Consider the following 13,899-nt stretch of genomic DNA (forward strand, 5'->3'; position numbering starts at 1 on the left):
TTGTTCGTCACAATTTAAAATATCCTTCTCGATCAACGGTATTAATGTATTTTCTATTTACACTGTGAGTCAGTTAGTGGTAAATGCCAAATGTCATGCAAGAAAATATTTAAGTCCAAATATTCTTTTCAAACTTGAATTCAAGGTGCCTACCCATTACCTTTTTTTTTTTGCTGCAAATTCACAGCGGGTTTTTTCTTTCAAGTGTCAATGGGACTTGCTAATGTTAAAATCGCAACGCACAAAGACGCAATTTAGCGATTTTAACATTAGCAAGTCCCATTGACATTTGGGGAAAAAAAAACGCTGCAAATTTATAGCGAAAAAAATACCGTAATGGGTAGGCACCCTCAAGGGGTTATCTGGGGCTCTAATATTGATGACCTATCCTTAGGATAGGTTATCAATACCGGATCAGTGGTGGTTCACTGCTCGGGATCCCCACCCATCCCAGAAAACCCCTATAAAAGAAAAAGCACAAACACAGAAAGGTAACATGTAATTAAGGCATATATCAAAATCTGTGTAAGGCTCTGTTGATATTAGTGTAAATGGGGTCTATTGGGCAGAACAGAGCAGTCTGCAGCGCAATTCTAGCCATCAATAATACCAAAACCCCCAAATACCCCATTGAAGCCAATGGGTCTATCAGGACACACTGGTATCTATCTGAAGATCCAGCATAGCCGTCATGGTTCCATTATAAACAGAGACCAAGACCCTAGCGTTAAGGGAACCTAACTCATAGGTTAGACATATGAAATGTAAAAGATTTTAGGAGCAAAAGGAGTTAATTTGTCTATAAACTACTCAAGCATACTCCACCATTTTGCAAAACACAGCTCTTTTTACATTATTGCACATAATATTTGGCTATATACTGTATATTTTCATTAAAAAGGTTTTCATATTCAATTTTGGATACATAACAAATATACAAAACCAAGTGGTAGAACCTTACAGTATCTCATTTCCAACAAATCGAGGGCTGTTGTATACAGGAAGAAGACAAGATTTTTGGAACAATTAAAGCATTTAAATAGTTAAAAATTCCGTTTTAGTCAATGAAAATTCGTCAAAAGTTTCAGTCATTGCACACATATGTATTTTTGTGAGGATTTACAACAAATGTAGAATTGACCGGAATGATTTTATAATTTTATTCAATTACATAAGTGCCATTAACGGAATCCGGTCAGTTTCATGAAGTTTGACTTCGAGCTCCAAGTCATGGAGGTGGGCTGCTCTAGCCTCTCCCCGCCCGAAGCATCCAGGGTGACAATTCTCTTCCTATACACACTGTGGCCCGTAGCTCAGTTCCAAGTCAAACTTCATGAAACTGGTGACAAAATCCCTTTAAGGCTGGGGCTACATAGAGACTTTTCATAACGTGGAAAGGTCTCCATGTAGCCCAGCCTAATGCGACATAAAATGTATGATTACTTAAATATATTCAACGAGCCGATACACCAGTTACTATCCTAAAATCCTATGAAGCAGGGTCTGTCAAATATGCAGAATGTACAAGATATAGTTAATCAAATGGCATGAATTACTAAATGTGAAAAAAATCTGCATATTTCTAAAACAGAAACTTCCTTGTTCCATCGGAGACATACACAATTTCATAGAGTTCTCCCATCTGCCTTCTAAATGCCCCGTTTACATGCAAGCGGGGGACCATGCTGCCAGCAAACATTCTTATGCTTAGATAAAACATCCAATCAGCCAATGAATGAGTATCAGCTGACTGCGGACATATTTAGACAGGCCAATAATCAGGGGTACAGATGAGCTGAACGTGTAGAACGCAAATTTGGGTCAAGCCTTGCTAAAATTTGATTTGGCAAGAACCCACTCCTCAGATGGTTAGTTTCTGCTAACCAGACGTTCATGTGAAAAATCCTCTAAAGCAAGTAATTAACACTTTCTATGAGGAGGAAGGAGTAATGAAGAGGAGGAGGCTCTTTAAGGATCTAGCTCAGTGGTTAGCACTGTTGCCTTGCAGGACTGGGATTCCAATTTTAAATTTGACCAAGGACAACATTTGCACGGAGTGAACGTTCTCTTAATGTTTCTTCTTCTTGTTCTTCTCCTTCTTTTCCTTCAGAGAAGGAAGAAGCACGGTGGCTTAGCGGTTAGCACTGTTGCCTTGCAGTGATGGAGTTTTGCAATTCCATGTAGATGTTGTCCTTGGTCAAATTTGAATCTATGATGCCAGCACTGCAAAGCAACCGTGCCAACCAGTGAGCTACACTTAAGAGGAACCACCCCCCTATGAATTTCCAGTTTGAACTAATTTGAATCAAAGATTTTGACGAAATTCAGCGAACCAACTAAACTGAACTATTAAAAAGTCTGTTCATCTCTAATCAGGGAAATTAATGTTTTCGTAAATGATCATCATGTCCGATCATCAGCCTGTGTCAAAGGACCTTGAGACTTGAATTCACAATTATTTTTTTCTTTTATATGGCACATATGTATTCTGCAGCGCTGTACTCAAATTACCATCACTTATATTGGGTCCTCTCCCAATGGAGGCTCACAATCTAAATTGACCTATTAGTATGCTTTTTGAGTGTGGCTGGAAACCAGAAAACCTGGAGGGAACCTGCACAAACATGGGAGAAAAAAAACAAACTAAGTGTAGATGGTTGCATTTTCTTGATCCCAGCCATGTAAGTGAACAGTGCTAACCACTGAGCCAACCTGCTGCCCCTCCATTATAATCTGACATACTATAGCTAGTATTCACTTTTATATTACAATGTTACCCAACATGAAGAGAAATGTAAAGGCCCATTTAAACACACAGATAATCTTTCAAAAGATTGGAAGATCAGTGATCGTTTTGCATAAAGTACTAATAGGCACTAATTGCTATTAGTACTTTATAAGCTTAATTTGCATGCAAATGAGCTTCTGCAAGCTATTGCAGAACTCAGCAGGAGGTCTGAGCTGTGTAATTAGCTCTATTGTTCAGCCATAAACTGCTAAGAGAAAACAATGTAATCTCTAGCTCCTCCTGGTGAATTCAGCACCATGGACAGCAGACACAGCTTGCAGTCCTGCTTATAAGCTGTTCTGGCTGACAGCTGAGAACAGCTGGTACAATGTTAGCAGCTGTAATCAGCTCTCCCTCGGCAGAACACAATGTGTGGTCCTGCTTATCAGCTGTTCTGCTGAATGATGGTTTTCAAGCAGAACTGAAAACCATTGTTAAGCAGAAAACTGAAAGATAGGCACCTTTAGACATGATAATTATCACTCAAAAGCCATTATTTGAGCAATAATAGTTGTGTCTAAACGGGTCTTAAGTCAATATACTAAAGGACTAGGTTCATTTGAATCTTTTGAATAGCTGTTTAGCGTAATTATCAAAGATGACTCCAGTAGAGACAACAGTAGGAAATTGAGTAACATGACTTTCATTTGCATACAATAACAGGCTTGAAATATTTGCTCTCAACCACTAAAGCAAAACAAATACATCGCTTCAATCTAGTCTAGTGCAAGTTAATGGAAGCTAAAATACTTTGCCCTTATGGGATATCAGCCACATTCCTTTAACAGGCAAGTTGTGCATTTGAAGCAACTTAATTCTTTACGTTCATCATTTTTGGTTGATGTTGTTACATACTTTGTATGACATGTTTATCAGCAAAACTAATTCTACATTGATGGACCGTTGGGTGCAAAGCATACATATTACATTGATAAGCATGCATACTGCAAAAGAGGCAGCAATCTTCAGCACTGCATTATTAACTCTTCCACAATATACACAAATGAGTGCTTAACATTAGGAATCATTAAGATCTCTCTGAAGTCTTAGGACTAGTAAAGATGCTTAATCCATTCCACTGACAGATTGAGGCAAGGATCCACTGCTGGGCCTCTCCGTCTACAAGGGTGAGAACAGCGGCATAAAGGAACTCTTAGCTTTCCAACTTTTAACTCTACCGCTGTATAAAAGTGATTCTATTACTGTATGTAGGAACAGCTACAACAAATGAAAACGTAAGATGACCTTCCACCTTTTAACACAATGCTGTTAAAGGTCCAAGATTCTGTGCTTAATAATTTCTTATGATTTATTGCAGCTGGAGCTTAATTTTCTGTGCATATTGAATACAATAGATTTAAAGGACATCTGTCAGCTTTTCTGGAGCTTCTTAACCAGTAGCATGGAGGAGGCACTGATATGGAAGACATGCTATACCTACTTCCCTGCTGCTCAGCCTGCCTCAGCGGCCTGAAACCCACTTTTTAAACCACTGACCGCCATACGTAAATCATGCTGGAGTGGTCTGATGGGCGGTTCACTGCCTTGCTTTGTGCAATAAGCAATCATTAACCTCTAACCCTGGCTTTAAAGTGATGACTCAAGCATGATGCTACTTAAGAGAGAAGGGTTTGATGATTGCTAAATGCAGAAAGCCCAGGTCCACTATGCAGAAGAAAACCCAGGACCACTGCGCAGAAGGAAGCCCATGACCACTATGTCCATAGGGAACTAAAGTTTGCAATTGCCTATATAGTATAATGCAGTACTAAGGTATTGCATTATACAGTATTTTAACAGGTTGCCTATTTAGGATGTGCTACAGGCACATTTTAATAGGCAAACAATCATAGCAGCCCTGGGGGCATTCAGAAGGCCGCATGCTGCCATGACACCTGGAACACAACACTGTGATCTTATCACAATGGGAAGGAAGAGGGGGGGGGGGGAGGGGGCTTCAGGACATTTAAATGCTGAACCCAGAATTTACATCTGCATTTAAATTGTTAACGGTCTTGATCTGAGTTATCTCCAATCTTGCAGGCGGGTGTTGGCTATCAAAGATGGCTGTTACCTGTTGCATGGAGAGGGCTTGCCTCCCAAGCCTGCTGCATGCACAGCATATACTATGGGCGTCTATATACATCCTAACTATATGGGGCATGTGCACTTAGAATGTATATAGCTGTATGGGTGTCAGAAAGGGGTTAATAAATCAATCAGCACAGAATAATGAGCAAATTCTCTTTTGTTCTGAAAAGTGTAGCAGCTTATCCCGTGGTAAACTTGCCAAATGCATGCGAAAGGGACTCTCTTATGGCACAAGTCTTCCCAATGAGTATCATACAGTAAATATATGTATCTCTTTTTTTGCCATCTATCATTTCCATGCAAATACTGCTAACCATGTGGCCAAATATGCTGTAAACCTAGCATTGGCAGGCAATCAAAAAGGCAATAAATATATCAAAGTTTAAATTTAAAATGTGTTACACCATTCACAATCATATAAATGAACAAACAATGCAACAGATGAGCTTCTGTACAAGAAATCTTTCAATTGCTCCGTTAAGGCCTAATACCTATTGATTAAGTGGTACAAGTTAAGTGCAACATGCAATGTACATTTTTTGTATGTCTATGTTTTCTTCAAAAACTTTCCAAGAAATCCCCTTCCCCTCCAAAAACATCTGTATGCATATACAATATACAGCACAGCAAACACCTCCAGGAGTGAAAGTTTCCAAGAAGACATACATGAGTGTGATTATTCTTACAAGAAAACATTGAAAAATTCATGTCTAAGGTAACAAACTGGGAAGGTGCGTCATTGTGGGCAATTGCAGTATAAGAAAAGCTAACCGTAACTGCAGATTATTGATTAAGAAAGTTAGTTTCAATTATGATTAAGACATTAATTCTATTATTAATCACGCTAAAAAAATATTCATTCTTGCAATTTATTGCAAGCAAAGACACTGGAAAAATTGTCTTCTCTCCTAGTATATGTTCATTGGTTCGCGGTTTGTCTTGTGGCATCACAAACCTAAAAAAGAACAAATAAGGTTACATTCTTTACAGTAGAGAACAAAACTATTGTCAAAAGTTCAGTCTATCTAAAGTGTTCATCTGGGAACAGTGGCATCTTAGCAGTATTATGGGCCCCCATGCAAAGCAGTGTACTGGGGTTCTACAGCACGGGACGAGCAAGTTAGTAACCGGCGATCTAGACCGGAGAATCGGAAGTCTAAAGCCCTATTTACATGGGATGAAAGTTGGGCAAATGATGTCTGACACTCATCCCTGTGTGTACTCACTCCCAGGCTGCTGCACAGGAGCGAGTATGGTTGGCTTGCAGTGGGGCGGCTGTAGGAGATTTCACTCTTTGCTCTCCCCCGCCCCTCTCCATTCACTTAACAAAGCAGCCATTCAGTACTGAACAGCAGCTGTTTTTACACTGAAGGATCAGTGTTCAGCTCATCATCCATCATTTATGCAGCCTAAACGATGGACGATGAGCTGAACAATAATCGTTCAGTGTAAACAGCAGCCGTTCAGTACTGAATGGCTGCTTTGTTAAGTGAATGGAGAGGGGAAGGGGAGAGCAAGGGGTGAAATCTCCTCAAGCCGCCACACCTCCTTTCTGGCCCCCCTGTCAGAGAGCCAGCGATCCTCGCTCCTGTGTGACAGCAAGGGAGTGAGTACATACAAGGACAAGTGTCGGGCATGTTTGCTCGATATTCATCCCATGTAAATGGGGCTTAAGTCTCTGGGGTCCATTTTCCTCTTGCACTGTAGGCTTCTCTTTGTTCATAGTGCCAGGCTACGTTACACTAGAAAGTACCGAGATGATGCACTACGCTTCACAAAATGATCCACACATCCATTCGGCAAGAAATCTCTCTTTTTATTATAGAAATTATGGGTAATTTACAAAAGGAATTATAGGTAATTTGAAAGTGAAAAAAGTGACAAACTTAAAGTCTTCACACATGGCATAGATTGAAGCCTAGTTTGTATCCTGCCACACAACATTATTATATATGATTAAACAAGGTGCAGTGAAAAGTTAACATACATAGATTAGTATGGGGCCCCTATGTTTGTGGGGTCCCCAGGCAAGTGCCCATCAGTGCCTATCAGGCCCACAAACAGTGCACAATGGCCGCCCGTTTAGACACAACGATTATTGCTCAAAAGATGGCTTTTGAGCGAATGTTGAGCAGTAATCGTTGTGCTTAAATGGGCCTTTACAAACAAATCATGATCGACTAATCTAATTTCCTTCTTTGACAGAATCACTGACTAGGTTGATCAGGGAAATGCGGTGGATATAGTATATCTTGACTATATCAAAGCAGTTAACAAAGTATCTCATACCATCTTTATTAAAAAATGACTAAATATGGGATTGACAAGGCAACTGTTAGGTAAATTCACAACTGGCTGAGTGATCGTACTCGAAGAGTGGTCATAAATGGCTGCACATCCAATTGGAAGAATGTCTCAAGTGGGGTACCACAAGGCTCTGTCCTAGGCCCAGTGCTGTTCAACATTTTTATAAATGATTTAGATTAGGGAAATCTGATCAAATTCGCCAACGACACAACGGTAGGAGGACAGCTAACAATAAAAAGAGAGAAAGGGTGGATTCAAAAAGATCTAGACAAGCTTGAACAGTGGGCCATGACAGAGTGCTAAATCTGGGTAAGAAAAATTGAAGCAAAACAGAGTGGGAGGAATTGGGCTAAGCATCAACCCATGTGAAAAAGACTTGGGTATACTAATAGATCATAGACTGAACATGAGTGAACAGTGTGATGCAACAGCAAAAATGGCAAACACAATTCTCGGATGTATTAAGAGAAGCATAGAGTCTAGATCACGTGAGGTCATTATCCCCCTCTACTCTTCCTTAGTCAGACCTCATCTGGAATACTGTGTCCAGTTCTGGTCACCCCACTTTAAAAAAAAAACCTAGACAAACTGGATCAAGTTCAGAGAAGAGTTACCAAGATGGTGAGCGGTCTGCAAATCATGTCCTATGAGGAACGGTTAAAGGATCTAAGAATGTTTAGCTTGCAGAAGAGAAGGCTGACAGGAGCCTTAGTAGCGGTCTACAAATATCTGAAGGGCTGTCACAATGCAGAGGGATCAGCTCTATTCTCATTTGTACAAGGAAAGACCAGAAGCAATGGGATGAAACTGAAAGGGAGGAGACAAGGATTTGATATTAGAAAAAACTTTCTAACAGTGAGGGTGATCAATGAGTGGAACAGGTTACCACAGGAGGTGGTGAGTTCTCCTTCAATGGCAGTGTTCAAACAGAGGCTGTACAGACATTTGTGAAACCTGCATTGGACCCGATAGCCTTGGAGATTCCTTCCAACTCTACAATTTTATGAATAAAACTCTAAAAAGCTTAGTCCTTGTTGTTCTGAACATATAGCGTCAATACATTTAACTCTTTGACTGCTGTAGTACAGCGTGTGAGTATATTTGGTACTTATGGCCTGTTTACCAGAAGTTCTGTCATCATGCATCTGAGTGTGTATGGACAGTGTTGGGGTGCAGATTATATATAATTTGCAACCTGAGTCAAAGAAATAGATTAACCCCTTGCATTCGCACCCATGTCATGTGCTGGCAAAGGTCATACATGGCAGGGTTGTATGGTTTAGAAAACAGCACAATACCATCTTGGGATTTCTGAGTTAATTGAGGGGTACCTGTTCAGGATCCTCATATTTGTGGCAAAGCAGATAGTAGCTGCAATAAGGTGTCCCTTGCTCTTGAGGACTCAGCATGTCCATGTACTGCGCTGACCGCAACGTGATTTCAGTTGAAACAATGTAAATCCTTAAAGGATTTAATGAGATTATAAGGACTTGGCTACCTGCTTCCACAAACAGCGCCACTCTTGTTCTTAGGCTGTGCTTGGTATTGCAGCTCTGCTCTATTCAAGTGAATGAGACTGAACTGCAATACCAGACAGGGCTATGTTTCTGAAGGAAGCAGCCATATGTTACTAATTTCATTCGACCCTTTTAATTTCCTCTGTATTGCCACTGCTTTAAAAAAAGGATTTGCAACACGGACAACTCCTTTACTTCATTGACCAACAAAGCAGCCAAAAGAAATAATTAAAAGGCCTCTGCTCCACCTGTACAAATGCTTTCTGTGCACTGGATTAGTGGATACATCCTATTAGAAAAACAGGAACCATTTCTATTATTTTGATAGTGTTTTTCATATTTCAGAAAATACGCAAAGTGTCCGTAATGGGATTAACATATGAAAACACTCTCAGTGCTTCACACTTTGCTGTGAAATTAAAGAATATTAAGCACGGTAGCTGTAACCACTTCCATGTGAAAAGTGTGTGGGAAAGACGGTCCTCCAGGATTCCTAACCACAACTGAGGGGGAACATTACGTATCTGAAACAAATGACATGTTTACTTAGTAGGTTTTCCTTTCCCATAAAGGAGCTCCAGAAGAGCCAAGCACGGAGTCATTCTTCTTACATAAAGGGAAAATAAGACAGTGATTTGGAGAGTTCTACAACAGGAAAGACGCATCATGCAATATTACTTGTAAAAACCTAGTTCTGGCAGAAGCAGCGAGCATCTCTCAAGCTGTGGTATGCGGCTCTAGGGACTACCTTTGGACTCGCTATAAGGTCTGACTTTGGGCAATAATTAGTCATTTTCATGTTTATATGAATTTGCAATCAGTTGCAAAATTTGCAATGCATGTTTTTTTGCAGAAGAACAGATTAATTAAAACTACTATTATAGACAAGCGACAGAAAGCAAAGTCAGAACTTCCAGGTGCACATTAGCCATGGCTGAAACAAATATGGTTATAGAAACTCTGCTCTTTTGTCATGCACTCCAATCACCCATCTGTTCCAGGTGCTCCATCGAGTGTACATTGACAGGTATCCTGCTTTCTCATTCATTTGGAGGCTTTTGGCCCAAAGAGAGGTGTCTTTAAGAGTTAGGAACCCATCCAATAAGGTTAGCCTGGACATGGCGGATGGGGCTACATGTTTTGATCAAAATGTGCACAAAGAACCTTGCATTTTTTTTGTGTAGTTAGTATAAATAACAGTTGTGCAATTTTATTCAGATATCAAATGAGTATGAGTGCTGAAGCATGTGTTTTTGTTAGTAGTATAGACAGCTTTGAACAATGTTATGGTTATGTGTGGGATGATGGTTTCTTTATTAAATTGATCCTATAGATGAATTCTTAAGATTGTAATATTGTTAACCTATCTGATTGTGGGGGTACAACTCCCAGTGCATTTACCAAACAGCCTAATTAAGGGGCCAAAGTGTTCTAGTTAAAAATGAGCGAGCATTGCCTTTAGCGAGTATCTCCCCCGCTCGAGACGGAAGGCTCGGGTGTCGGCAGCGGGCACGGAGCTGTTGGGGAGAGTGGGGCGGAATGGAGGGGAGATCTCTCTCTCCCTCTCTCCCCCCTGCTCCCTCCTGCTGACAGCCGCTACTCACCGCTCCCCCGCGCCGGCACCCGAACCTTCTGTCTCGAGCGGGAAAGATACTCGCTAAAGGCAATGCTCACTCGAGCAATTGCCTTTAGCGAGTATACTCGCTCATCTCTAGTTCTAGTAAGTGTTGTATCCCCTTAATTAGTTACCTAGGCACAGAACTATACATTTCATTCTGGATGTACCTAGTACTGCATCCCACAGCAGCTCAGTCCCTTTAAAGTGAGCTGCAGTACCAAGAGAAGCAACAACCAAATGTATGATGCTATTGCCCACCAATATTCCAGCAACCAGAGACTACTACACAACATATTTCTCTTTCTAACCTGGCCGGACTTCTCACACACTCTACAGATAGCCAATTAGCTGTTGTAAAGCTACTGACAGTGTGCCTGAAACAGGAAGTAGACAGCTGTATACACATTGTGGAAATCAATGCGCGCTGTGTCTGCATTACCAGCGCTGGCCACTACAATGTGTACAGAGCTATATGCTTCCTGCTCTGTATACACTGTCAAAAGCCAGGACAACCCCTACAACAAACCATACCCTGGTAGTCTGTACCACAGACACCAGTTCATTTTAGTTCTACTTCCATAATTGACCAACCGCCAAAATCAAGCCATCTCGTAATATTTTCTTAGAGTAAAAACTTTTTCCATGAAAAGAAAAAATGGACGAAGAGGATGTAGAGGGGACAGGATCAGAAAGCTCAAGTGCTTTGATAACTCCAGCAAAGAAAAACCGTCAATCTAGTGAAACCATTCAATTTGTCTCAATTATATTTTGAAATAGAATGAAGCCCATATTCTATCAGAGTGTCTAGCATCCAACCTCTCTGAATGGCTTCCAAATTGTCCTGAATTTAAGTGCCTTTATTAGACAGCTTACAGTTTCTCACCATTTTTCAACTATTTCTGATATAATGCTTCAAATATCCATGTGTCCCTCTTCAAATCGCTTCGACACACCATACCGCAAGTAATTAGGCCAAAGCCTTTATTTTATACAGACAGTTTCAACAGATCAGGTTTAAACAGAACAGATAAGGATGTGGTGATGGCAAAATCCATAGAGGAGTTTAAAAGGGGACTTGATGTCTTTCTGGAGGGGAAGGATATTATAGGTTATAAATCTTAGGTTAATTGTTAATCCGGGTGTACAGGCAGGTAGGAACTATGAGGGGTTGATCCAGGGAACAGTCTGATTGCCATTAGGGAGTCGGGAAGGAATTTTCCCCCAAAAGAGCTAATTGGCTCCTGCCTCTTGTTTTTGTCTTCCTCTGGATCAACAACATAGGAGGATAAACAGGCTGAACTAGATGGACATTGTCTTCATTTGGCCTTACATACTATGTTACTATGTTAGGTAGAACTGTCCCAAATATGATTTAAAATCCAAAGTGTCCTTGTTTTCGACAAACACATTTTTCTACACGTTTTGTCCAGGTGGTATTACAAAAAGTTTCCTATCTTTACAAATGATGAAGGGTTCACTTTGTGTATCTATCTCTCATATTTATCCTATATCTACCTACCTATCTATCTATCTCATATCTATATATATCTCATATTTATCCCATATCTACCTATACCATATCTACCCATCCCATATCTACCCATCTCATATCTATCTATCTAATCTATCTCACATCTGTCTATCTATCTATCTATCCATCTATCTCATATCTATCCATCTATCTATATATCCAACCATCTAACTATCTCATATCTATCTATCCATCTATCTATCTATATATCCATCCATCTATCTACTGTATCTCATATCTATTTATCTCATATCTATCTATCCATCTATCTATCTCTATCTATCTCATATCTATCTATCTATCTCTATCTATCTATCTCATATCTATCTATCCATCTATCTATCTCATATCTATCTATCCATCTATCTATCTATCTATGTATCCATCTATCTATCCTATATCTATCTATGTATCTATCTATCTATCTATCTCATATCTATCTATCTATCTATCTATCTATCTATCTATCTATCTATCTATCTGTCTCATATCTATCTATCTATCTGTCTCATATCTATCTATCTATCTATCTATCTCATATCTATTTATCTATCTATCTATCTATCTATCTATCTATCTATCTATCTATCTATCTATCTATCTATCCCATATCTATCTATCTCATATCTATCTATCTCATATCTATCTATCTATCTATCTATCTATCTATCTATCTATCTATCTATCTATCTCATATCTATCTATATATCCATCCATCTATCTATCTCATATCTATCTATCTATCTATCTCATATCTATCTATCTCATATCTATCTATCTCATATCTATCTATCTATCTATCTATCTATCTATCTATCTATCTATCTATCTATCTATCTATCTATCTATTTCATATCTATCTATCTCATATCTATATCTATCTCATATCTATATCTATCTATCTATCTATCTATCTATCTATCTATCTATCTATCTATGTAACTAACTCATATCTATCTCTAACAAAAAACTATGTAAGGACAGCGCTCGCAGAGAGAATTTAATAAAAATAGCCTCTTTGGCTGAATAAGTAAGAGTAAACTTACCCGGTGTTTAATGGGACCCTCATTAGGGACCCACTAACACCCCATATCCACGTGAGCTTTGAAAACAATGATTGATTAATCAATCCTCCTCCAGAGTTCCTCCTTATCCTGTCAGGCTAGAGACTAGGAGAGCCAGCAGATACTATCAAACATATCCTTGCAGGGATCCGTGTATAAACAATGAAAGTAAGTAGGAAAAAAAGACCTGCGCTCCTTAGGGAAAATATCCTCTGGTACCAAATAATAGATACAACCTCCGTTTATTTCGTATGACGCGTTTCGTCCTTAGGACTTTATCAAGTACATACATATTAAACAACAACAGCACTTTATATAGTATAGGTATTTACCTTTCCTGATGGGGATCCATGGCTGCCTCCGTGTCTCCGGCGCCCTCTGACGTCCGCTCTGCATCCCGCGTCAGACGTTACGCTCGGGTACGCAGCACGATGACGTCATCACGCTAGACGCTTCCCCTTATGCGGGAAGGAGTTTGGAGCCGTGCCAACCCTCTGCAGTGTGTGCCTGCGGTTCCTCATCATGGCAGACGCACTTATAAATAGACATGAGGGTGGCGTGGCATGAGGGCAGCTGAAGGCTGGGCAGGGACAGTTTGGTGTGCGCTGTGGACACTGGGTCGTGGGGGGGGGGTGGGCAGCATGTTACCCAGGAGAAGTGGCAGCGGAGTGTCATGCAGGCAGTGATTGTGCTTTGTTGGAGGTAGTGTGGTGCTTAGCTAAGGTATCCATTGCTAATGAGGGCTTTTCAGAAGTAAAAGTTGTTGGGAGGGAGGGGCACTCTTGCCGCTATTGTGGCTTAATAGTGGGACCTGTGAACTTGAGATGCAGCCCAACATGTAGCCCCTCACCTGCCCTATCTGTTGCTGTGTGTCGTTCCCATCACTTTCTTGAATTGCCCAGATTTTTACAAACGAAAACCTTAGCGAGCATCGGCAATATACAAAAATGCTCGGGTCGCCCATTGACTTCAATGGGGTTCGT

At 40.2% G+C, this 13,899-nt stretch overlaps 1 protein-coding gene across 2 annotated transcripts in view; it reads right to left on the reverse strand.

Annotated features, from left to right (window-relative positions):
• Nucleotides 1-284: 284 nt before the first annotated feature.
• C9H8orf34 (chromosome 9 C8orf34 homolog) overlaps nucleotides 285-13,899 on the reverse strand; it is a 311,372-nt gene continuing 297,757 nt past the window's right edge. For both annotated transcript variants that reach the window (XM_066578559.1, XM_066578558.1), the window contains one exon: nucleotides 285-5,834. In XM_066578559.1, coding sequence (XP_066434656.1) covers nucleotides 5,827-5,834 — 8 coding nt within the window. In that variant the 3' untranslated portion in view covers nucleotides 285-5,826. The remainder of the gene's footprint in view (nucleotides 5,835-13,899) is intronic.

The sequence above is a fragment of the Eleutherodactylus coqui genome, chromosome 9 (genome assembly GCF_035609145.1).
Source record: "Eleutherodactylus coqui strain aEleCoq1 chromosome 9, aEleCoq1.hap1, whole genome shotgun sequence".
Lineage (NCBI taxonomy): Eukaryota > Metazoa > Chordata > Amphibia > Anura > Eleutherodactylidae > Eleutherodactylus > Eleutherodactylus coqui.